The sequence below is a fragment of the Oncorhynchus mykiss genome, chromosome 16 (genome assembly GCF_013265735.2).
Source record: "Oncorhynchus mykiss isolate Arlee chromosome 16, USDA_OmykA_1.1, whole genome shotgun sequence".
NCBI classification, from domain to species: Eukaryota; Metazoa; Chordata; class Actinopteri; order Salmoniformes; family Salmonidae; genus Oncorhynchus; species Oncorhynchus mykiss.
The window spans coordinates 25394495-25421881 of record NC_048580.1 but is presented as its reverse complement, the minus strand read 5'-3'; the positions used below and the strand labels follow the sequence as shown (position 1 = coordinate 25421881).

General features: G+C 42.1%; 1 protein-coding gene across 1 annotated transcript; it reads left to right on the top strand.

Moving 5' to 3' along the window:
* Nucleotides 1–22397: 22397 nt before the first annotated feature.
* Nucleotides 22398–25353, top strand: LOC110492860 (dickkopf-related protein 3-like). The gene is made up of 4 exons (XM_021567335.2): nt 22398–22735; nt 23760–23934; nt 24270–24471; nt 24805–25353. Exons 1-4 carry the CDS (start codon nt 22571–22573, stop codon nt 24863–24865), a joined length of 603 nt encoding a protein of 200 aa, XP_021423010.2. The 5' UTR covers nt 22398–22570; the 3' UTR covers nt 24866–25353.
* Nucleotides 25354–27387: the final 2034 nt, after the last annotated feature.

Here is a 27387-nt window from a genome sequence, read left to right as displayed (position 1 = left end):
TCAACTGTGAGAGACGGAATCTAAAACAAAAATCCAGAAAATCACATTGTATGATTTTTAAGTAATTAATTTGCATTTTATTGCATGACATAAGTATTTGATCACCTACCAACCAGTAAGAATTCCGGCTCTGACAGACCTGTTAGTTTTTCTTTAAGAAGCCCTCCTGTTCTCCACTCATTACCTGTATTAACTGCACCTGTTTGAACTCATTACCTGTATAAAAGACACCTGTCCACACACTCAATCAAACAGACTCTAACCTCCAACATCAGGGATACAATTGTAGGCCTCCACAAGGCTGGGATGGGCTACAGGAGAATAGGCAAGCAGCTTGGTGAGAAGGCAACAACTGTTGGCGGAGTTATTAGAAAATGGAAGAAGTTCAAGATGACGGTCAATCACCCTCGGTCTGGGGCTCCATGCAAGATCTCACCTCGTGGGGCATCAATGATCATGAGGAAGGTGAGGGATCAGCCCAGAACTACACGGCAGGACCTGGTCAATGACCTGAAGAGAGCGGGGACCACAGTCTCAAAGAAAACCATTAGTAACACACTACGCCGTCATGGATTAAAATCCTGCAGCGCATGCAAGGTCCCCCTGCTCAAGCCAGCGCATGTCCAGGCCCATCTGAAGTTTGCCAATGACCATCTGGATGATCCAGAGGAGGAATGGGAGAAGGTCATGTGGTCTGATGAGACAAAAATAGAGCTTTTTGGTCTAAACTCCACTTGCCGTGTTTGGAGGAAGAAGAAGAATGAGTACAACCCCAAGAACACCATCCCAACCTTGAAGCATGGAGGTGGAAACCTCATTCTTTGGGGATGCTTTTCTACAAAGGGGACAGGACGACTGCACCGTATTGAGGGGAGGATGGACGTGGCCATTTATCGCGCGATCTTGGCCAACCTCCTTCCCTCAGTAAGAGCATTGAAGATGGGTCTTCCAGCATGACAACGACCCGAAACACACAGCCAGGGCAACTAAGGAGTGGCTCCGTAAGAAGCATCTCAAGGTCCTGGAGTGGCATAGCCAGTCTCCAGACCTGAACCCAATAGAAAATCTTTGTAGGGAGCTGAAAGTCCGTATTGCCCAGCGACAGCCCCAAAACCAGAAGGATCTGGAGAAGGTCTGTATGGAGGAGTGGGCCAAAATCCCTGCTGCAGTGTGTGCAAACCTGGTCAAGAACTACAGGAAACGTATGATCTCTGTAATTGCAAACAAAGGTTTTTGTACCAAATATTAAGTTCTGCTTTTCTGATGTATCAAATACTTATGCCATGCAATAAACTGCAAATGAATTACTTAAAAATCATACAATGTGATTTTCTGGATTTTTGTTTTAGATTCTGTCTCTCACAGTTGAAGTGTACCTATGATAAAAATGACAGACCTCTACATGCTTTGTAAGTAGGAAAATTGGCAGTGTATCAAATACTTGTTCTCCCCACTGTATAAGGAAATCAGTTCATTTAAATAAATAAATTAGGCCCTAATCTATGGATTTCAGATGACTGGGCAGGGGCGCAACTGTGGTTTGGCCTGGGAGGGCATAGGCTCACACAGTTGGGAGCCAGGCCCACCCACGTGGTAGCCAAGCCCAGCCAATCAGAATTTGTTTTTTCACTACAAAAGGGCTTTATTACAGACAGAAATACTCCTGTCTTTTTTCCTACAAAATTATCAACAACTTACATTCCTACATCAAACATGTCTAACAAATAAATAAGAAAATACTAAATACATACAAAAAAAATATCTAAAATAAGAGGTTGCAAGGATCTCGTCCTGATCTGTCTTGTTCTTTCTCTTGCTTGAGCTCGCTGCATCTTGTGTATCCATGCTGCTCTGGCTCTTGTCGTAGCTACATGCCTGCTGACTTCTGTGAAGCTTGGATATTCCGTCTTCTGTTGCCTTTCTGTCGTGTTCTGTCGTGTTCTTCAAAAACGAACTCTAAACTTGCCATATGTAGCGAAAACAAGTTTTATTTCGTTTCTTGCTACATTGATAGCCACTATTAGACTGATAACCACCTAACCCTCAAAGTTGCTTGGACAAACCAGAAAACACTCTCTCTCACAGCGATGCCATCATTGCAACACTTAGTGAAGTTTTTGAAAAAACTATGTTTGACCAGATCAATGCTATTTTACAGTAAACAAATTGACAACACACTTTCAGCACGCTTATAGGGAAGGATACTCAACAATGTTATTTATTTTACAAGCACAGCACTTACTCAAATTGATGATTGGCTGAGAGAAATTGATGATAGAAAGATTGTGGGGATGTTTAGTTAGACTACAGTGCGGCTTTTAACATTATTGATCATAGTCTGCTGCTGGAAAAATGTATGTTTTATGGCTTTACACCCCCTGCTATATTGTGGATAAAGAGTAACCTGTCAAACAGAACAGTGTTCTTTAATGGAAGCCTCTCCAACATAATCCAGGTAGAAGCAGGAATTCCCCAGAGCACCCGTCTCGGCCCCTTACTTTTAAAATTATTTACTAACGACATGCTACTGGCTTTGAGTAAAGTGAGTGTGTCTACAGTATGTATGCAGATTACTCAACAGTATACACGTCAGCTACTATAGCGACTGAAATGACTGCAACACTTTACAAAAACGTGCAGTTAGTTTTAGAATGAGTGGCAAGGAATAAGTTAGTCCTAACTATTTCAAAACTAAAAGCATTGTGTTTGGGAAAAATCATTCACAAAACCCTAAACCTCCACTAAATCTAGGATTAACAAGTTCCAAATGCTGGGACTAATATAGTGTATAAGAGGTCTTACAAAGTTTATGATTCCTATGTTGTTGATGTAAATAATATTTGTTGGTCCGTGGTGTGTAATGAGGTGCAAACAGACGTTGCACTTGACACATTTATGGAATCCCCGTTACTAATAAGCATGCACCCATTATGAAAATGACTGTAAAAACAGTTAAATTCTCGTGGCTTGATGAGGAATAGAGAAATGGTATGGTTGATAGGGATGAGGCAAAAGGAATGGCAAATAAGTCTGGCTGCACAGCCGATTGGCAAATGTACTGCAAATTACGAAATTACGTGACTAAACTGAATAATAATAAAAAATAAACTACACTATGAAACAAAGATAAATGACATAAAGAATGATAGTAAAAAGCTTTGGGTTCTAGGAAGAACCTTTAGACGATCAAAGGGTTCTAGGAAGAACCATTTGTAGAGGGTTCTATGCAAAAGGTTCTACATAGCACACAAAATGCACACTTTGGTTCAAATAGTATTTATTTCAAATGCATTGAGTGTTTGATTGAGCCTGCATTAAGTGCCAGATGGGTATTGTTTGCACTTTTGGGACTATTCCATTAGTTCCATTTCATTAGGTTAGTTCAATCAAGCGCATATAAAGTATTTTAAGAAAGCAAATCATATTTGAATCCAGGTTTGCCACTAAGTATAGCCTTCTGTGAATGCTTATGAATCGGCATCTGTGTAGAGAGCAGAAGGCCCAGACATGACTACAACACACCAGACAGTTTACCAGCACATCAGCCCAAGTCTATTTAGTGTTTACAAAGGAAACATGTTGCGCAGCTGTAGACAGTCTAGGGTGGTTAGCACATTTCTTCTGATTTGGTCTGAAACTTTGCTATGCTACTCATAGTCATGTCAGTAATATTTTCACCTGTTAATGGCTGAAGACTGTTGACAGCTTTATCGTCATACAGTCAGTTAGTATGGAACTCCTAGAAAGCTATCATTCTTACTGCCACCATCAACACATCATTTGGTGAACTCATTATCACAACCCCATAATTGTGTAAAACATTAGGTGCTTGACAGCAACTAAACTCATAATGTATTAACTAATGTCCATGAACTACATTTAGTACAATAAGCAAATGCACTACAGAAGGAATTCTGCCTTGGACATTAATGGTTTAACACAAATGTATTTAAAAAAAATACTTTCTGCCCATAATATCTGGAGAGAATATTGGATAGCCCTTGTTGATGTGAGTTATTCAGATTCACCAGCAAAGTATTTATATCCTAAGCCAAAACAGCTAAGCCCATTTGACTGTGTTCCCTGCTCTGCAACCAGCTGTTGGTGTTCGAGGACATTTGCAAGATGTTGTTAAACTGAGTCCTGCAACCTTTATTTATTTATTTATTTTTTATTTGTCACATACACATGGTTAGCAGATGTTAATGCGAGTATAGCGAAATGCTTGCGCTTCTAGATCCGACAATGCATTAATAACCAACGAGTGATCTAACCTAACAATTACACAACTATTACCTTATACACACAAGTGTAAAGGGATGAAGAATATGTACATAAAAATATATGAATGAGTGATGGTACAGAACGACATAGGCAAGATGCAGTAGATGGTATAGAGTACAGTATATACATATGAGATAAGTAATGTAGGGTATGTAAACATAAAAGTGGCATTGTTTATTAAAGTGGCTAGTGATACATGTATTACATAAAGATAGCAAGATGCAGTAGATGGTATAGGGTGCAGTATATACATATGAGATGAGTAATGTAGGGTATGTAAACATTATATTAAGTGGCATTGTTTAAAGTGGCTAGTGATAAACTTTTCCATTATTAAAGTGGCTGGAGTTGAGTCAGGGTGTTGGCAGCAGCCACTCAATGTTAGTGGTGGCTGTTTAACAGTCTGATGGCCTTGAGATAGAAGCTGTTTTTCAGTCTCTCGGTCCCTGCTTTGATGCACCTGTACTGACCTCGCCTTCTGGATGATAGCGGGGTGAACAGGCAGTGGCTCGGGTGGTTGTGGTCCTTGATGATCTTTTTGGCCTTCCTGTGACATCGGGTGGTGCAGGTGACCTGGAGGGCAGGTAGTTTGCCCCCGGTGATGCGTTGTGCAGACCTCACTACCCTCTGGAGAGCCTCACGGTTGTGGGTGGAGCAGTTGCTATACCAGGCAGTGATACAGCCCGACAGGATGCTCTCGATTGTACATCTGTAAAAGTTTGTGAGTGCTTTTGGTGACAAGCCAAATTTCTTCAGCCTCCTGAGGTTGAAGAGGCGCTGCTGCGCCTTCTTCACCACGCTGTCAGTGTGGGTGGACCAATTCAGTTTGTCCGTGATGTGTACCCCGAGGAACTTAAAACTTACTACCCTCTCCACTACTGTCCCGTCGATGTGGATAGGGGGGTGCTCCCTCTGCTGTTTCCTGAAGTCCCCGATCATCTCCTTTGTTTTGTTGACGTTGAGTGTGAGGTTATTTTCCTGACACCACACTCTGTAGGCTGTCTCGTCGTTGTTAGTAATCTAGCCTACCACAGTAGTGTCGTCTGCAAACTTGATGATTGAGTTGAAGGTGTGCATGGCCACGCAATCGTGGGTGAACAGGGAGTACTGGAGAGAGCTCAGAACGCACCCTTGTGGGGCCCCAGTGCTGAGGATGAGCGGGGTGGAGATGTTGTTACCTACCCTCACCACCTGGTGGCGGCTCGTCCGGAAGTCCAGTTCTCAGTTGCACAGGGCGGGGTCGGGACCCAGGGTCTCGAGCTTGATGATGAGTTTGGAGGGTACAATGGTGTTAAATGCTGAGCTGTAGTTTGATGAACAGCATTCTCACATAGGTATTCGTCTTCTCCAGATGGGTTAGGGCAGTGTGCAGTATGGTTGCGCTTGCGTCGTCTGTGGACCTATTGGGGCGGTAAGCAAATTGGAGTGGGTCTAGGGTGTCAGGTAGGGTGGAGGTGAAATGGTCCTTGACTAGTCTCTCAAAGCACTTCATGATGACGGAAGTGAGTGCTACGGGGCGGTAGTCACCTTAGCTTAGCTTAGTTACCTTAGCTTTCTTGGGAACAGGGACAATGGCGGCCCTCTTGAAGCATGTGGAACAGCAGACTGGGATAAGGATTGACTGAATATGTCCGTAACACACCAGCCAGCTGGTCTGCGCATGCTCTGAGGACGCGGCTGGGGATGCCGTCTGGGCCTGCAGCCTTGCAAGGGTTAACACGTTTAAATGTTTTCCTCACGTCGGCTGCAGTGAAGGAGAACCTATGCCTTGAAGAATGTAACATTCTTTTGTCTTCACTCTCTCAAAATAATTTACCTATTGTCAAAATAATCATCAGGCCTATCTAGGGACAAATAAATCAGCTTTCCCCTTGAGAGAACATTATGATGCGGCAATGATCCATTATAAGACTTGTCATAAGCAGCTATGACACCCTTATAATGTTTTATGATCATCTCAAAATTATCCTGATTAAATAGCACACACCTTGAGTCCTAAATGTCATACATAGAGAGATATACAATAACATATTATAAGCTTTATAATAAGACATTATTGAGGCTCATACACGCATGTAACAAGTAGGCTAATAAAGCTTTATACTGGTTGGCTGTAAGTCAAGTGTTACTCATATGTTTTTATATAATATAGAAAATAATTAACGAAAGACTCTTTTCATTGCTACACTCTACACTGAAGTACACATTCACTCTCCAGAAACTCATTATAAATGGTCTGTCCCTGGGGGAAGGGGGAACGGTTTATAGAGAGGGTCTTCTGGGTGGGTAGCGACCAATGGGTGGGCACTTTGTGACATCGGCTGATGTAAAAAGGGCTTTATAAATACATTTGATTGATTGGTTTCCCTGTGGTTCCTGCTTCCTGTGGGTCCTGCTTTTCATTTTACATCCATGGGCTTATCAATTCTAAAGATAACAATTATGTTTAAAAAACTAAACGATTCTCTTGTGGAATTAAAACGTTCCAGCTGTCTTGATATTTTAGCAAGTAGCCATATATACTGTCTGAAGACTGAGGCTACTGAGGGCTAAATAAAGAGGAAGTAATCAAGACAATGATGAAGTCCAGGTGTGCATTATGCGGATTGCCAGGCCCAGTGGTTAGTCGAGAGCCAGAGAGAGGAGTAGATGACCCTGTTCCTCGACCGTCCGGAATGTGGTGTTATATTGATAGCCCCCCGGCCCCGAAGCGTAACGCCGGCCAGGAGGATGGCCCGAGGGCAAGGAGCGGGCCGGATGGCGGAGATGGAAATCCCGGACAATGTTGGGGTCCATGATGTCGGCCGCCGGAACCTAACAGCACTCCTCTGAGCTGTACTTCCAGTCCACCAGGTACTGAAGGGGCCTGACAGCGTAGGCAGGGGACCCATTGTTGTCCAGGGGAGGTGGAGGGGTGTCGCATCAGCAAGGGGACCAGGAACCACCGGCCTGAGGAGGGAAACATGAAAAAAGGGTGAGATCCGGTAGTTGGTGGGGAGTTGTAAACGGTAAGTTACCTCATCAACCCTTGAAGGGCCCCACAAACCGTGGGCTCAGCTTCCGGCAGGGCAGGCAGGCGGAGTGGGAGGTTCCTGACGGAGAGCCAGATGTAGTCACCAGGATGGAACATGGGGCGCCTCACTGCGGTGGCAGTCCACCTCGTCCTTCTGATGGTGGACAGCGTGCTGGAGCCTCAAGTGGGTGGCGTGCCACACCTCCTCTGCATGTCGGGACCTCTCTGTCTGGCTCAGAGTCCACGGAGCCAGGGCCGGCTGGTGTCCCAGGACGCACTGGAAAGGAGTTCGCCCCGTGGAGGAGTAACGAAGTGAGTTCTGAGCAGAAGAGTTAACATTGTACCTGTCAGACCCTGACCTTAGTATTCTTTGTTTTCCTGGTTATTTTGGTTAGGTCAGGGCGTGACATGGGTGATGTATGTGTTTTTTCTTGTCTAGGGGTTTTGTATGTTTATAGGGCTGTTTCCTTTCTAGGTAAATTGTATGTCTATGGTTGCCTAGATTGGTTCTCAATTAGAGGCAGCTGTCTATTGTTGTCTCTGATTGGGAACCATATTTAGGCAGCCATATTCTGTGGGTACTTTGTGGGTGATTGTCTATGTTAGTTGCTTGTGTCAGCACAGTTCTCATTATAGCGTCACGTTCGTTATTCGTTTATTGTTTTGTATAGTTTGTATTCAGTGTTCAGTTCTTTCTTTTATTAAATTATCATCAAGATCACATACCACCCTGCATTTTGGTCTGCTTCTTACGACGATCGTGACAGTACCTGATAAAAACAGCACAAAATTGCATGTCATGCAATGCACAGCTCACCATCCAACTCTGCACTCACGCACTGTACAAAATATACAACCCCCCTCACCAGACACAGTAAGTTACTAGCTAGCATTAGATTGAATTCTCTACAACAAAATTCACAACAAATATGTACAAAAAAATGCTGAATTTTATGTGTGATGTTCGAATAACATTTGCAAACAAATGTATATAAATTGTACATACAAATCATCACTTGGGAGTATAAAAATCACTTTTGACGTACAGTGCATTGCAGCCAACAACTTACTGCTGGTTTGGTGCTTGTTCACTGGAACGATTCTAACTGAAACATCCTCCCTCGTAAGCAAGCCACGCAAACCAGCCAATAAGATGCCATGTTGAGCAAGACCAAACTAAAACCAAAAGCACATTGGCTTGTGTTAGTGTTTATTGGCTTATTTCACTGTAGAGCCTCTAGCCCTGCTCATTATACCTTATCCAACCTTTCAGTTACACCACCCACACATGCGATGACATCACCTGGTTTCAATGATGTTTCTAGAGACAATATCTCTCTCATCATCACTCAATGCCTAGGTTTGCCTCTACTGTATTCACATCCTACCATACCTTTGGCTGTACATTATCCCTTGAAGCTATTTTATCTCCCCCAGAAACCTCCTTTTACTCTCTGTTGCGGATGTCCTAGACGACCAATTCTCATAGCTTTTAGCCGTACCCTTATCCTATTCCTCCTCTGTTCCTCTGGTGACGTAGAGGTGAATCCAGGCCCAGCAGTGCCTAGCTCCAATCCTATTCCCCTGGCGCTCTCTTTTGATGACTTCTGTAAGCATAATAGCCTTGGTTTCATGCATGTTAACATTAGAAGCCTCCTCCCTAAGCTTGTTTTATTCACTGCTTTAACACACTCTGCCAACCCGGATGTTCTAGCCGTGTCTGAATCCTGGCGTAGGAAGAACACCAAACACTCTGAAATCTCCATCCCTAACTACAACATTTTCAGACAAGATAGAGCGGCCAAAGGGGGTGGTGTTGCAATCTACTGCAGAGATAGCCTGCAGAGTTCTGTCCTACTATCCAGCTCTGTACCTAAACAATTTGAACTTCTACTTAAAAATCCACCTCTCAAAAAACAAGTCTCTCACCTCACCGTTGCCGCCTGCTATAGACCACCGTCTGCCCCCAACTGTGCTCTGGACACCATATGTGAACTGTTTGCCCCCCATCTATCTTCAGAGCTCGTGCTGCTAGGTGACCTAAACTGGAACACGCTTAACCTCTAGCGTATCCGGGAGCGTAATCATAGCCTCAAGCTCATTACCATAACGCAACGTTAACTATTCATGAAAATCGCAAATGAAATGAAATAAATATATTGGCTCACAAGCTTAGCCTTTTGTTAACAACACTGTCATCTCAGATTTTCAAAATATGCTTTTCAACCATAGCTACACAAGCATTTGTGTAAGAGCATTGATAGCTAGCATAGCATTAAGCCTAGCATTCAGCAGGCAACATTTTCACAAAAACAAGAAAAGCATTCAAATAAAATAATTTACCTTCGAAGAACTTCGGATGTTTTCAATGAGGAGACTCTCAGTTAGATAGCAAATGTTCAGTTTTTCCAAAGATATTATTTGTGTAGGAGAAATCGTTCCATTTTGTTCATCACGTTTGGCTAAGATAAAAATAAAAAAAATTCAGTCATTACAACGCCAAACTTTTTTCCAAATTAACTCCATAATATCGACAGAAACATGGCAAACGTTGTTTAGAATCAATCCTCAAGGTGTTTTTCACATATCTATTTGATGATAAGTCATTCCTGGCAGTTGGGTTTCTCCTCTGAAGAAAATGGAAAAATACACGCAGGTGGAGATTACGCAATAATTGCAACGGAGGACACCAAGCGGCCACCTGGTAAATGTAGTCTCTTATGGTCCATCTTCCAATGATATGCCTACAAATACGTCACAATGCTGCAGACACGTTGGGGAAACGACAGAAAGTGTAAGCTCATTCCTGGCGCATTCACAGCCGTATAAGGAGACATTGGAAAACAGCGCCTTCAAAATCTGGGGCATTTCCGGTTAGAAATTTCATCTTGGTTTCGCCTGTAGCATCAGTTCTGTGGCACTCACAGATAATATCTTTGCAGATTTGGAAACGTCAGAGTGTTTTCTTTCCAAAGCTGTCAATTATATGCATAGTCGAGCATCTTTTCGTGACAAAATATCGCGCTTAAAACAGGAAGTTTTTTTTATCCAAAAATTAAAAGAGCGCCCCCTATATCAAAGCAGTTAACACCCCAGCCATCCTACAATCTAAGCTTGACGCCCTCAATCTCACACAAATTATCAATGAACCTACCAAGTACCACCCCAAAGCCGTAAACACGGGCACCCTCATAGATATCATTCTAACCAACTTGCCCTCTAAATACACCTCTGCTGTTTTCAACCAAGATCTCAGCGATCACTGCCTCATTGCCTGCATCTGTAATGGGTCAGCGGTCAATCGACCTCCACTCATCACTGTCAAACGCTCCCTGAAACCCTTTAGCGAGCAGGCCTTTCTAATCGACCTGGCCCGGGTATCCTGGAAGGATATTGACCTCATCCCGTCAGTAGAGGATGCCTGGCTATTTAAAAAAGCATTCCCCATTGAAGAAATGTAGAACCAGGAACAGATATAGCCCTTGGTTCTCTCCAGACCTGACTGCCCTTAACCAACACAGAAACATCTTATGGCGTTCTGTATTAGCATCGAAAAACCCCCGTGATATGCAACTTTTCAGGGAAGTTCGAAACCAATATACACAGGCAGTTAGAAAAGCCAAGGCTAGCTTTTTCAAGCAGAAATTTGCTTCCTGCAACACAAACTCAAAATAGTTCTGGGACACTAAAGTCCATGGAGAATAAGAACACCTCCTCCCAGCTGCCCACTGCACCGAGGATAGGAAACTCTGTCACCACCGATAAATCCACTGTAATTGTAAATTTCAATAAGCATTTTTCTACGTCTGGCCATGCTTTCCTCCTGGCTACCCCTACCCCGGTCAACTGCACAGTACCCCCCCACAACAACTCGCCCAAGCCTTCCCCATTTCTCCTTCTCCCAAATGCAGTCAGCTGATGTTCTGAAAGAGCGGCAAAATCTGGGCCCCTACAAATCAGCCGGGCTAGACAATCTGGACCCTTTCTTTCTAAAATGATCTGCTGAAATTGTTGCAACCCCTATTACTAGCCTGTTCATCCTCTCTTTCGTGTCGTCTGAGATTCCCAAAGATTGGAAAGCAGCTGCGGTCATCCCCCTCTTCAAAGGGTGGGACACTCTTGACCCAAACTGTTACAGACCTATATCTATCCTACCCTGCCTTTCTAAGGTCTTCGAAAGCCAAGTCAACAAACAGATTACCGACCATTTCGAATCCCACCGCACCTTCTCCGCTATGCAATCTGGTTTCAGAGCTGGTCATGGGTGCACCTCAGCCACGCTCAAGGTCCTAAACGATATCTTAACCGCCATCGATAAGAAACAATACTGTGCAACCGTATTCATTGACCTGGCCAAGGCTTTCGACTCTGTCAATCACCACATCCTCATCGGCAGACTCAATAGCCTTTGTTTCTCAAATGATTGCCTCGCCTGGCTCACCAACTACTTCTCTGATAGATTTCAGTGTGTCAAATCGGAGGGCCTGTTGTCCGGGCCTCTGGCTGTCTCTACGGGGGTGCCACAGGGTTCAATTCTGGGCCTACTCTCTTTTCTGTATACATCAATGATGTCGCTCTTGCTGCTGGTGAGTCTCTGATCCACCTCTACGCAGACGACACCATTCTTTATACTTCTGGCCCTTCTTTGGACACTGTGTTAATAACCCTCCAGACGAGCTTCATTGCCATACAACTCTCCTTACGTGGCCTCCAACTGCTCTTAAATACAAGTAAAACTAAATGCATGCTCTTCAACCGATCGCTGCATGCACCTGCCCTTCCGTCCAGCATCACTACTCTGGACGGTTCTGACTTGTGGACAAGTGACTTGTGGACAACTACAAATACCTAGGTGTCTGGTTAGACCGTAAACTCTCCTTCCAGACTCACATCAAACATCTCCAATCCAAAGTTAAATCCAGAATTGGCTTCCTATTTCGCAACAAAGCATCCTTCACTCATGGTGCCAAACATGCCCTCGTAAAAACTGACCATCCTACCGATCCTCGACTTTGGCGATGTCATTTACAAAACAGCCTGTACCATGTCTGTTATGAAATCCATGGAGACCTCCCCACTCCTTATATTTGGCAAACCTCTTTCATTCACATCCTTGGGCGTTTCCATGGGGAAGCTATCATCAGAACTCAAAACCCTCCAGTTTAGGCATAGGTGTAGAAGCAACTGGAATTTTGGCTGAACCCCTACCAACAGATGGTGACAGATTAAATGTCAGGAAACCCCTGCCTCTCCCAACACGTTCCATCTTACTAATGGGAAATCAACACACTAAAACACACTAACCTATATCTAGTACACTGGTAAAAATCACACTAGTTATATCAGATATACGTTAGAATTGCAAATAAACAAGTAACACAAAAGTTATATAGTACATCTGTGAAGTTAAAGTCCCAAACAGTATAGAAAGTCTCAGAGAAATCATAAATTTCAGTAATAAAAAATAAAATGTTGCCGTAGCTCCCTCTTGTGGTGAAATGCGATATCGCCATAAACTGCACAAGCAACATCTTAACTGATTCTCGAACGGCAACCACAGCGAAGTTCTGAGATGGAAAACCAGCGAAGGATGATCCGATCCAGAAGAGCGGTCACGGCACCACTGTAACAGTACTCTTCTTGCGTTGTGTACAATCAATCATCGACGTAAACTCCAACTTGTAGCACCAGCCATGGAGATTTATTCAGCACAAAACAGCACAAAATTGCACGTCATGCAATGCACGGCTCACCATCCAACTCTGTACTCACGTGTAACAGTATAAAATTGGTCCATCCCCTCGCCCCTACCCGGGCTCAAACCAGGGACCCTCTGCACACCAACATTTCACATCGGTTACACTCACCCCTCTTTTGACCTTCTCCTTTTCCGCAGAAACCAGTCATCCGGGTCACGGCACCAATGTAACAGTATAACTTTAGTCCATCCCCTCGCCGGGCTCGAACCAGGGACCCTCTGCACACCGACAACTGACACCCACGAAGCATCGTTACTCATCGCTCCACAAAAGCCACAGCCCTTGCAGAGCAAGGGGAACCACTACTTCAAGGTCTCAGAGTGAGTGACTTCACCGATTGAAACGCTATTAGCGCACACCACCGCTAACTAGCTAGTCATTTCACATCGGTTGCACACACACACTGTAAAAATATACAATCCCCCCACCAGACACAGTAAGTTACTAGCTAGCATTAGCTGGAATTCTCTACAACAAAATGCACAACAAATATGCACAAAAACGCTGCATCTTATGTGTGATGTTCGAATAACATTTGCAAACAAATGTATATAAATTTTACATTCAAATCATCACTTGGGAGTATAAAAATCACTTTGACGTACAGTGCTTTGCAACCAACAATTTACCGCTGGTTTGGTGCTTGTTAACTGGGACAATTCTAACTGAAAAATCCTCCCTTATAAGCAAGCCACGCAAACCAGCCAATAAGATGCCATGTTGAGTAGGTGAAGGCAAGTCCAAACTGAAACCAAAAACAATAAAATGCAAGGGGAATCACCAATATAATTTTACAATGATGCATTGTGATCTAGAGGGCAGACTTCTGCATCCCCCAATGGTCCAAAAGTGAAATCCATACTCTTGCCAGTATAGGTTTGAGAACATTTCAAAGGTAGAAATACAGCAATTTAGCAGACACTCTTATCCAGAGGGACTTAGAGAAGTGAGAGTAACCATTTTCTTATCACACCCCATGCCACTGACATTCTGACAGTCATACCCTACCAACTGTGCCACACAGGACATTACCAGACATTACCTTTTTTTTATATTTACAATTTACGTAATCTATGCTGGCCTATGGAGTACCTTGGAATATTCAACTACCAAACCATACAATGATGGGATTTATAAATACATGATTTGGTCTCCAGAAAGGACTGATATCTATAATATATAAACGATTCCTGGAAAGCTTGTCTTCTGAGCTAGGCATTAATTAGGGATAGGCGTCCCGCTAAAGTCTGTTTAGTTGGCACCATCGATTTGAGTAATACACTCGTTCGATTTGCAGAGAAAGGAATCCAAAAATCTACCCCTAAACTTTATTTCAACAAGACAAAATACATTCCTATTTACTCCTCAGATACCCTAAAATGAAATCAAACTATGATATTTCTTACGAAAAGAAGTATGTTCAATAGGAAACCGATTTTAGTAGGTGCGTACTGTCTTAATGGCGCGCGCAAACACGAATTTCCAAGACTGTGTCCCTGTACTAAAACTGATATTTCTTATTCATTTTTGAAGCTACAAGCTTAAAACCTTGAACATAGACTGCTGACACCCTGTGGAAGCCATATGAATTGCATAGGGAGCATATTTAAGCATATTTAATGCATTGCACCCACTATGTTACTTAACGATAAAAGCTCCTTGAATCTCAATCAATCAGAGGCGATGACTACTGGCAGGCAGCACTGACGCAAAAAGATGTTGGCTCTTAGATTTTATTCACCCGACTCTCTCCCAATTCGCCGGTGGATACAGTTGCTATTAGAAGTTACAGTATAGAATTATCGACTGGACCAATATAATGACTTTGTAAAGTATCATCTTGGCCAAAGCCCAACACATACAAATAAATTATATATTAATCCCAAGACATACATACAGTATAAACAATAAATATATAAATATATATATATATATATACAGTACCAGTCAAAAGTTTGGACACACCTACTCATTCAAGGGTTTTTCTTTATTTTGACTAGTTTATACATTGAAGAATAATAGTGAGGCCATCAAAACTATGAAATAACACATACAGAATCATGCTTTTCACTCTGCTGTCCAACTCATCCCAAACCATCTCAATCGAGTTGAGGTTGGGTGATTGTGGAGGCCAGGTCATCTGTTGCATAACTCCATCACTCTCCTTCTTGGCCAAATAGCCCTTACACAGCCTGGAGGTGTGTTGTGTCATTGTCCTGTTGAAAAACAAATGTTTGTCCCACAAAGCGCAAACCAGACCGCAGCAGAATGCTCCTGTAGCCATGCTGGTTAAGTGTGCCTTGAATTCTAAATAATTTACTGATAGTGTCACCAGCAAAGCACCCCCACACCATCACACATCCTCGTCCATGCTACATGGTGGGAACCACACATGCGGAGATCATCCGTTCTCCTACTCTGCTTCGCACAAAGACACGGCGGTTTGAACCAAAAATCTCAAATTTGGACTCGTCAGACCAAAGGACAGATTTCCACCGGTCTCATGTCCATTGCTCATGTTTCTTGGCCCAAGCAAGTATCTTCTTCTGATTCACACAGTCTCCTCTGAACAGTTGATGTTGAGATGTGTCTGTTACTTGAACTCTGTGATGCATTTATTTGGGCTGTAATCTGAGGTGCAGTCAACTCTAATGAACTTATCCTCTATAGCAGAGGTAACTCTGGGTCTTCCTTTCCTGTGGCGGTCCTCATGAGAGCCAGTTTCATCATAGGGCTTGATGGTTTTTGCGACTGCACTTGAATAAACTTTCAAAGTTCTTGAAATGTTCCGCATTGACTTCATGTCTTAAAGTAATGATGGACTGTTATTTATCTTTGTTTATTTGAGCAGTTCTTGCCATAATATGGACTTGGTCTTTTACCAAATATCTTCTGAACTCAAACACATTAAGAAGGAAAGATATTCCACAAATTCACTTTTAACAAGACACACCTGTTACTTAAAATGCTTTCCAGGTGACTACCTCATGAAGCTGGTTGAGAGAATGCCAAGCGTGTGCAAAGCTGTCATCAAGGAAAAGGGTGGCTACTTTGAAGAATCTCAAATACAAAATACATTTTGATTTGTTTAACACTTTTTTGGTTACTACATGATTGATTCATGATTGAATGATGTTATTTCATAGTTTTGATGTCTTCACTATTTTTCTACAATGTAGAAAATAGTTTTAAAAAATAAAGAAAAACCCTTGAATTACTAGGTATGTCCGAACCTTTGACTGGTACTGTATATTGTGAGCTCCAAAAGGGTATTTTCACCCATTTCGGGTGAACCTTTTAGAAATTACAATACTTTTTGTACATAGTCCCCCTATTTTATATGTGTATTAAATTACTGAAAGGTTTAGTATTTGGTCCCATATTCCTAGCACGCAATGATTACATCAAGCTTGTGAATCTACAAACTTGTTGAATGCATTTGCTGTTTGTTTTGGTTGTGTTTCAGATTATTTTGTGTCCAATCGAAATTAATGGTAAAAATTGTTTTGTGAACTTTTGGAGTCACTTTTATTGTAAATAAGAATAGAATATGTTTCTAAACACTAATACATCCATGTGGATACTACCGTGATTACAGATAGTCCCCCCCAAAAAAGGCTATCCTCCCCTGTTATTGCAATGGTGAGAGGTTAGCATGTCTTGGGTGTATGATATTTGAACGTCTGTAACTTTCTCACTCATCATTATTCACTATTTATTCAGGAACTATCCGCAGTCATGGTAGCATCCACATTAATGTAGAAGTGTTTAGAAACATATTCTATTCTTAATTACAATAAAAGTGACTCCAAAATGACACAATACATGATTTACCATTCATTTCAATGCTGAATACACACATGCCCTTGCCATTTAGTTCTCCCCCCAGGGGTCAAGGTACATTACAATGGACAAATCACCCTGCCTGGCTCTATTTGTTATTGCCTAATTGGGAGTGCGACCCCAGTGTTGATTGTGACAGCAACCACGTTCATTACGAACCCCATTAACATGGTCATTAACGCTGGGGAGGGAGGAGAAAGGTGGGGGGAGATGACGCTGAGAATGTTTGGAGACAGTTATCTGGCTGGAGATTGGGAATAACTCAACAGGTGTGTGTGTGTGTGTGTGTGTGTGTGTGTGTGTGTGTGTGTGTGTGTGTGTGTGTGTGTGTGTGTGTGTGTGTGTGTGTGTGTGTGTGCCTGCGTGCGTGCGTGCGTGCGTGCGTGCATGCCTGCGTGTGTATGTGTGTGTGGGCCTGAGTGTATACATACTATAGCTGGTGAGGGTGGCTATATCAGATTTGTGTGCGTGGAGAGACGTGATAGAGGAGGGGAGTGGGAGTCGTAGTAAGGCTAGTAATTCCATTGTTGAGGCGCCCTTGTTTGTGTGCAAAACAGCCCACTGATAAGATCAGGCCCAGACCTTTCCAAATATTGACAGATATGACCAACTCATTAGAGGTAGAGAGATATAGAGATAGATATAGTGAGAGAGGAAGAGAAGGGATAGAGGGAGGCTGCGCCATTGTGTTTTGATAAATGCTTGACTGCCAGAAGCAGAGACCGAAAACACTTTCAGATATGAGCTACATAGAGAAAGGCTGCAACATAAAGAAATAAACAAGATCTCAAATGAAAATGTGTCTATAGGCTATAAGTCTTGCAGCCCAAATGCTTGGAAAGTAGAGCTGTTGCAAACATCAAAATGAAAACATTTTTGACATTTTTATTTAGGTGTTTGTAAGTGGAGACAACATACATTTGTGGGAGGCGGCATTATGTTTGGAGCAAAGACTGACGCAGCAGCCACAGTAACTAACTGTAAATAAGTGAATTGTTTCGCTAAAGTTATTTGCAATTGGTTATCAACCACTACATACGCACGAAACACACACATACACACACTTTCACACTCAACACATGCTGCTGAGACTCTGTCCTTTATTCTTACTCGTATTATGATCTATTCTGATGTCTAGTCACTTTACCCTGCCTTCATGTACATATCTACCTAAAATACCTCGTACCCCTGCACATTGATCTGTTACTGGTACTCCCTGTATATAGCTTAATTCTTGTATATATTGTATCCCTTTTGTGTTACTATTATTCATTGTTTTACTCTGCGTCGTAGGGAAGGGCTCCTAAGTGAGCATTTCACAGTAAAGTCTACACCCGTTGTATTCGGTGCATGGGACAAATCAAATAAAAATGGATTTCTACATGTCACCAAACTGACAAGGTGTCTCGAACTGTGTTCACATTTGACTGATTGTACGCAGTCCACTTTTCAAGAGTCGCCCACTGGGCACAGATGTTAATTCAACGCGTATTCCACGTTGGTTCAGCGTGATTTAATTGAAATTGACGTGGAAACAACATGGATTCAACCAATGTGTTCCCAGTGGGGGGGGGGGGGGGGGGGGGGGGGGGGGGGTATTTTTCAACTTGCCAACTGAACCATTTACAGATTTCTGTCAACAATAAATAAAAAGTCATACAATATTATACAAGTGTTACAATAAACCTACAACAACAGTATTATAATAACATTGTTTAATGTTTGGAGGGTAATGACAAACCTGGTAACCACCAAGGATGAGAAATCAAGTAAAGGCCTTTTCCCACCAACTGGGTTGTTTAAAAATAAAATCTGAATTCTGATTTCGAAGCGCAAAACCATTCACACCAAGTCCGATGTGTTTTTCCCCCACTTTTTAATATTCGCATAATGTCACAAGTGCCTGCTTCCGTGGTCATTCTCTTTGCTTCCGAGAAGGCAGTGGCACTGGCAATGAGTTGTTTAAAGTGGCTAGAGAGTTGGCTACGCCATAAAGAGAATGAAAACATATAGCTTAAGCTACTGAAAATATTCTAAGATGATTCAATTATGAAAGGAACAACCTTTTCTTCAGTTGCATCCCATTTAATGAGAGAGGAAACACAAAACTGGCATCTGTCGTCATTCCTAACCCTCACACATATGCTGATCATCATGACACTTTTTGTTATGCTCATTTCAGTTTTACCAGTCCTTCTTTCTATCTGAGTCCCCCCCCCCCCCCCCCCCACACACACACACACACACATTAAAGGACCTGTCAATCAAAGCCACCGGAACAACTCAAGACACATAAGCAAATCACATTTCTCCTTTCCCAGAATCGTATTTAAATCCTACACAGTAACGGAAAACTGTAATTTATAAGGTCATTTTTGGTACTATCAACACCAAAAAGTTCTGAAACATGTTACTGTGCTGTAAATGATGGTGCATTGTGTGAAAATTGCTGTATTTCGAATGTTACTGTAAATCCACCTCATAGTATCATATCTTTGGAGCTCCAGAAACCTTTTGACCACTTGTGGTATTGTTGTTTCTGGCTCATTAACATATTTGAGGCATATCTTGTAAGAGGCTATTGCACCAATGAGTGTGACTAATTTAACTCCTGGTGGTTATAGTGCCCCATGAAATGTAAAGTGTATAGGGGACATATTGGAGTGGCGGCAAGTCTTAAACCTTGAATTGTTGAGCATTTTGCCTTGTCCTGGTCTGTTTTGTCCTGTAGTTGCTGCCAGTTTGGAAGCCTTTGTTAAAGCCTCTAGAAGTGCAAGTGATATAAAATACCAAATATTCATTTAAATTCTGTAATGTGTAAACAATTTACTTCTAGCAGCCAACCTGCTTGCGAGCTGCCTGGAAGATACTGTCAAATTCAAGACAACCCCTTTAGAGTGTAGGCCCACCTTCAAATCCTGGCTGTAGGCTATCAAAAAGCTGCATTAGGCCTAGGATGAAGCTTAAACAACGTTGGCCTAGTCTATCAAATGAATTGACAAGGAAAGTTTGAAGAGAGACAACAGTGCAATGGTAGTCTATGAAATAGACTGAAATAGTCAATTGAAATACATTCATTAGGCCCTGATCTATGGATTTCACATGACTGAGAATACAAATATGCATATGTTAGTCAGATAACTTTTTAAAGTAGGGGTGTGGATCCAAAAACCATTCAGTATCTGGTGTGACCACCATTTGCCACATGCAGCATCTCCTTCGTATCAAATTGATCAGGCTGTTGTTTGTGGCCTGTGGAATGTTGTCCCACTCCTCTTCAATGGCTGTGTGAAGTTGCTGCATATTGGTGTACATGTCGATCCAGAGCATCCCAAACATGCTCGATGGGTGACACGTCTGCTGAGTATGCAGGCCATGAAAGAACTGGGACATTTTCAGCTTCCAGGAATAGCGACATGGGGCCGTGCATTATCATGCTGAAACATGAGACATGCAATTACATTTGTACACAAAATGTGAGAGAAATAAGCTTTTTGTGAGTATGGAACATTTCTGGGATCTTTTATTTCAGCTCATGAAACATGGGACCAGTACTTTTACATGTTGCGTTTATATTTTTGTTCAGTGTATTTTTGTTCAGTATAATTGACTCCCTAAATGAGGTGGGAGTTAGAGCTCTACATAAAGGCTCCTCCCGGGCCTCTGGGGCCAGGCAGTAAGCTCTGGTGCACCAACGGCTGGGGATTTAGTGATGTTATCCATTTAGTGCTAAACGGCCAAACACAGGCATGCTGAGTGTCCCTCATTAACTGCCACCTCCAAAACCAGAACAGATGAGGCGAGATCGACTGCACTGCCTCTAGAAGATGGAATGATGGGGAAAGACAGGAGGGTAGGGAAAGAAAGAGCGGGACAGGGAGAGTAAGGGGAGTCAGGGTGAAAGGAAAATCTCTGCTCTATGCTGTAAAGGGTATGGTAATCATGTTACAGTCAAGTTTTTTGCCAAACTCTGTATTCCAGTCTGTCCAAATACGTAATTAAAGTTGTGACAGATATGTGAGTAACACATAGATTGATACTGTCACCCACAGAGCAGATAATATAGTCAGCAGCATTCGCATCTGTTAGCTTAGGTAACCAGAGTTGGGCCCTAGCATAAAACTGAAGAAAAAACCCCCGAAAAAGACCAGATGTTAAAGAAACAGACAACAACTCACTCCAGGTAGCCATGCTGCAAAGCACATTGTAAATTAGACCTACTTTGGTCTGAAGATTGCTGCATCAAAAGTCAAGAAAGGGAATCTGTAAGATGGGGAGAAAAAAGGTTGTAAACAGACAAAGAAAATACTTTTATAAATTCAAAATACACATATATTAAATGTCAGTCTTTTTTCCAAACAGAGGGCTTAAGGTTGGACACACAACATCTTTAGCTGCCCAGAATTGCTAAGAGATAGTGAATCAAGTAGGTCATACTTCAATGTCATGGCTCTCCCGAGCGACAAAAAAAGTTTTTATCAGATCTGGGTGAAATATATTTTGTTTATGTTGAATACCTAGAAGTCATTTAAGGTGTGCTTGGTTGAGCTATTGAAACAAAACAAGTATTAGAAAATATTTTTTGATGATTTTGACATTTGTGATTATTATACATGAGAGTTTTGCCTCTGTCATGCAAGGCAACCACAACTGCCTATCATCTTTAAGGCAATTAGTAGTAGACAAAACCGTGTCCTTTTGTAACACAACATCTCTACTCTTTGGTCTTCATCGGGAGACCTCTTTTTTTTAATCTTTGTTTGTCAGTTGCTTATTTTGGGGGGGATAATTTGAATCAACAATATTATTTTGAAGTTTGATCATATACAATAACCAAATTAGTATTATTAAGTGTCCTAACTCTGGAAATGTGTAAAAAGTTGGGAGGAAGACACAAGAGGACCAACATCTATTAAATGGCAGCTTGAGAAAGCGAGCCGTCCTGCCAGAGTTTGTATTCCAACCTCCCTGATGATAATTACGTTTAATGAGATCTGGAGGTCGTCTGCAGTGTGCACTGAAGCAAATTACTCCCAGTGTGGGGCCCTTGTCCAGCACAGAGGGCCACTAGTTAGGGTCAACTGCGTTGGCCCTGTGGGGCTGCCACTCAACGACCCAGGCCATGAATCTGTGACATGTCGTTTCTGTCTGCTTTTGTCTTCACACTCCCCACCTTGTTTGTCTGAGTGAGATAAGCATTGAAGGTGCCTGTCTTGCTCCATTGTGTGGCCCCTGTTGTCAATGTTGTCAATCCATCAAGCCCATTACCCCACCCCTGGACCAACACCCCTACTCTCCCCCTTTCTGCCTCCGCAGCTGATAATTCTGCCATCCTTTTCTGGTTGTATGGGGTGTCTCAGTCAATTTAGTTAAGCCATTAACCACTAATTGTCTCCTCCCACATTGTGGCTTGAACAAACAGCATAGCAGGGGGGAGAGAGAGGGGCCTCCAGAGCCTTTATAAGCCATGGGGCACAAGAGAAGCTTGATATCAAACCCTCCTGCCTAGACTGTACACACAGGACATCTATATAGGCTGATACCCTCCGTTTTGGAAACTCTCTTCTCTCTCCGTCTCAATACCTCTTCAACTCCATTCGGACAAGCTCATTTTTTTTCTCTCTTCCTCTCTCGTTCTCTCTTTTCCTACCTAATTGCACGTTTTGTGGAGATGATGTCAACCAAGATTCTGTGGCTCCTGTCTCTCTGGCTGTGTATGCCCTTGGCCCAGGGCCGTATCTGGGCCTGGATGCTCAACATGCCCCACAGTCCCCCCAAGAAAGGACCCATGGCTCTCATGGAGAACACCCCTCCAGTCAACACCAAAGGATCCTCGGTAAGACTCAGATCATCATTTTATTGTGTTTGAAAGCATCTTGTTTGCTTAAACAGGTTTTGTCCTACTGAAGGAGTTCTGAAATGTTTTTGAATTTCCTAATTAATGAAGTGGTAATCTCTTGCTATTTTACCTGAGCTTGAATTGACACACATGTGTATCTGCTTTTGTAGCATTTTCACATGGTCAATCTGGTCGAAGAATGCAATTTGCTAAAAGTCAACGACACATTGTCTCTATCTGTTTGTCCAGATAAAAACCACACACATTTCAAGATTCGGGAAGTAGCTTAGTCAAGCATAAAGGCTGGATGTATTCAGTAATAGCTGAACCATTGTCAATACTCCAGAGTTGTAAATGGCACATTAGCATGTTAGTGACGGCGCTACTCTATTCCAGTAGCTTTCTCTGTTTGTATTGTGTTGGAAGTGGTTCGAAAAAATTAGGACCTTAGAGCACCAATCTTCGACTGATAATGGCTCTCAATCACAGCAGCAGTAAATGGGCAGCAACACTCTGAATGGTTTTATTTACTTAGATGGTTCTCAGTGTATCACCATTGATCTTCCTTGGTTTCCTTTCTTGGTTTTCATTCATTGGTTTCAACTAGCTCAAATCCAGTTAAGCAAACCTAAATGTAGACTCAGCACAATGAAGTTGCGTGCATGAAGTGAACACGATAATCGGGTCAATTTCCGTAACATCTAAGAGCATTGAAGCCTTAGGCTAAACTTCTCCGCTGTTTTGCTCCCAATACTAACACTTTTTTTTTTATCCGCGGGAAGCGCACATGCACAGTTACTCTGTGAGAGCGATCTTGTATTGGGCCCATTGCAACGGCATCTCGCTCAGTCTTTAATAACACAACTTATTTTCACTTTATTTCCCATAAAACATGACAACTACCATTACTTTAATATTTGCTTCAAGAGAGTATATGTTATACCAGATGTGAATGCAATGATTTGCTTATGGGTGTGTGTCATCATTATCACAGTTTCTAAGCTCTTGCTTTGTTTTTCAGGGTGTGTGTGACCATGACCGCGCCTGTGGTCGAAGCTTCTCCTGTGACCGTCACTTTGGCCTGTGTTTTCCTCTCCGTGGGGAGGGCCAGTACTGCAGGAGAGATGCCCAGTGTGTCCGAGGACTCAGCTGCATGTTTGGGAAGTGCCACCGGCGCATTTCTGAGGGACAAGAGGGTAGGCTAAGTGACAAGGGCATTGCGACTCACTTGAACATTTGTGGTGGACACAGTACAGTTTATTTAAGTAAATGTACCTCATGGTGATAAAAATAAAAAAAAACTGTTGTGCTACTTTTTTTTTTTTGCTATACTGAGTGCTGGCACCTGTCCACATTTCAAATAATAATACAAGAGAGAAATGTTTCATGATGACCACAGGGTGACAGGATGCTTACGGACTAATTGATCAAGTAGTGATTTGTATGATTCATGCCTTCATTAACTAATTCATTCATTTAATTATTATTCACTTTCATGAAATGATTCACTGTTTGGCTCTGTCTTGTCTAGGTGCTAGGTGTAAAGTAGACAGGGACTGCGGCGAGTCTATGTGCTGTGCCCGTCATCACGGTGAGCAGTTGTGCAAGCGGCGTCTGCTGCGAGATGAGAGCTGCTTCGTTCCCGAAGGCGGCCTAGCGTTCAGCATCAACCAGATCTGCCCATGTGATGAAGGCCTGCTGTGTCGTGGCGCTGTTGAGCCCAAATGGAGAGAGTGAGTACACAATAAAATACTTAAGAATGGCAGCAGAGCACAGGAGGTTGCTGGTACCTTCATTGGGGAGAATGGGCTTGTGGTAAATGACTGCTGTGGAATGATATCAAATACATCAAACACCTGGTTCCCAGGTGTTTGATGCCATTCCATTTGCTTCGTTCCAGCCATTAGTATGAACTGTTCGCCCCTCAGTAGCCTCCTGTGCAGCAGAGGACTATCTAAATCATTGCAACATCGATGGTCATACAGTAATAATTACAACCCATGATCTGTGTCGTTTATGGCATGATGTTAGACAGATTCTGACCACATTTTTCCTGGTTTCTCCAGGAAGGAGTTTTTCTACCACCCTGACACTACAAGTTGGACCTGTCAAGCCCCAAAGCCTTGATGAACACTGATCAATTAACCAGTTATTTATTATGTCAGTATCGTGTGTATACCGATATGACTGTATGTACTATAATGTAAATATCAACAAATAGGCTGTCTTTTTAAAAACTTTTTAATTTTTTTCTTTTTTTACATTTGTTGCCATTTTGTATATTTTAACAAATGCACTGTTTAGCGAGGCCAATTACCATCACGGTTTTCTTGACAAAGTAAATCGTTATTAAAATCAAATTCGCGCCATCTGGTCATGTCAGACAATGTCATCTGGCGAAATAAGCGCTAAAATAAAAGCTGTTATTTTGTATGGGTGATTTGTTTTCTTTTTCTCTGATTGTCACACTACACAGCTCTTACATTTACACTATCCATATTAGGACACCATCAGAGTACACATATCCATTAAAAGTTGACAAGACATAACCTTTCACAACCTGCTACGATGCCATTATGTAGAGGTCATAAGCAGCCTATGATGATCGTTGGCTGCTTTTAATACTCACATCTAATACTCACATCACAATGGGCTCATTTGGGAGGTTTATATTTCTATTGTGTCCTTTGTAAAGTTCACTGCGTCTAGCATTGAGATATGTGTATGTTGTTAGTGGTACAGTTAAATGGATGACTGAGGGTCATCAACACGGGTCTGACAACAGATAAGGACAGACAGAGTCAAAGAGAGACTTTGCCGCTTTCTAGTGGAGAGCAAATGTAAGTAAAGTAATGGTCTAGAGCAGGGTTCTCCAGCCTTTTCTACTTAAAAAAAAAAGAACATGTCCCGACCTACTATTTTTCTTCTAGCTTTCAAATAGGCATACTCTTTTCTTCTCATCTCCCCTGCAACTCTTCCCCAGGTCATTGATGTGTTTATATATCAGTCTGCTAATACAGGACTAGTAAAGGCCCAGTGCACACTTTGTTTCCATTTTCATTTTTTTTTTAATGGTTTTATTCAGATTTTTCAGAGGATGCTGCAGCACCCCTACTTCCTGAGGCATACTGATTGACACAAATAATCACACTATAATTCTGCCAGGTAGTCTTTCTGTCTGCCATCCAACTGGCTACACAAAATGATAGATGGCACACCACACAGACAGGGGCGATATTGCTGGAAATGTAATGGCAGATATTGTGTTACGTTTGGCTTTTTAAGCCAATTGTCACTTAACAGGGGTGTGATAATGTCAATGTTATTTTGATTGGATAGAAGCTGGGAGCACACAGTGTCGGATACTTGTGAGATTTGTTTATGACAGTTTGCGTGTTTGGCGAGCCACTCATAGGTGGGCTGCGAGCTCCTGGGAGTTTGCGATCGGCCTGTTGGAGACCCTTGGTCGACAGCAATGGTCACCAACCTTTTCTGAGTCAAGATCACTTTCAAAGTGATTAAAAAGCAAGCTGAGCTCTACCACTCAGATAAAAAAAAGTTAAAAACATCTCTTAAAAAATGTAACATTAACCTAATAAAAACAGTTCTCTAGGAATGAGGTTTGGGCAGTAGGACTAATACATTATCACAGGATAATGGATTTATGCCTGGCCTGCCAATATTGCCTGGCCTGCCAACTCAAGCTTTGATAACAAAATTATAGTGGAGTATTGCTGCCACTCATAATATATATATATATATTTGTATATAATTATTATAAGATAAGATCACATTATTATGAAATAATAAAATATATAATTATAATGAAATAATCCATGATCTCTATATTACAATAAAATATCATTATTGCAATAAATATATCATCATTACAAATAAAACATATTGTTCTTAAGAGAAATATATCATTATTACGATAAAGAACACTATATTAGGCTATAGCCAAACATTTCAATAGGCTAAAGCCCAATGCCAATAGGGCCTATAACAAACTATTAAGTAGCCAAACAACATATAACTGAACAAGACCTGCATGGCCATGATGCAATCATGCAAATTCAGACATGTGAATTTGGGAGATTTTTGCATGTGTAACGGCGTTCTTCGTTTGTTGAAAGAGAAGCGGACCAAAAAGCAGCGTGGTGGTTGTTCATTGTATTTTAATGAAGACACGATACATGAACAAACTAACGAAAACAAGAAACGTGAGAACTCAAAACAGCCCTATCTGGTGCAAACACAAAGACAGGAACAATCACCCACAAACACACAGTGAAACCCAGGCTACCTAAATATGGTTCCCAATCAGAGACAATGACGAACACCTGCCTCTGATTGAGAACCATATCAGGCCGAACATAGAACTAGACCAAAACATAGAAAAACAAACATAGACTGCCCACCCAACTCACGCCCTGACCATACTAAATAAATACAAAAACAAAGGAAATAGAGGTCAGAACGTGACAGCATGCCTCTTCTTCACGGTACCGTTAGTCATTCATGTATAAAGGCAGGCCATAAATCCAGGGGGAAAAGTCAGTAAAGCCAGGGTGTGTTCATTAGCCACCCGAAAGGGGGAAATGCACTTCATCTTGGATTATTGCAACAGTCAGTGAGGGAGAAAGGTG

What these genes read in the sequence shown, in the direction of transcription:
- LOC110492860 (XM_021567335.2), top strand. Translation starts at nt 22,571, where the DNA reads ATGATGTCAACCAAGATTCTGTGGCTCCTGTCTCTCTGGCTGTGTATG. An exon ending in CATTTCTGAGGGACAAGAGG is followed by an intron (nt 23,935 to 24,269) that starts GTAGGCTAAGTG and finishes TGTCTTGTCTAG; the next exon opens with GTGCTAGGTGTAAAGTAGAC. An exon ending in GTTGAGCCCAAATGGAGAGA is followed by an intron (nt 24,472 to 24,804) that starts GTGAGTACACAA and finishes TGGTTTCTCCAG; the next exon opens with GAAGGAGTTTTTCTACCACC.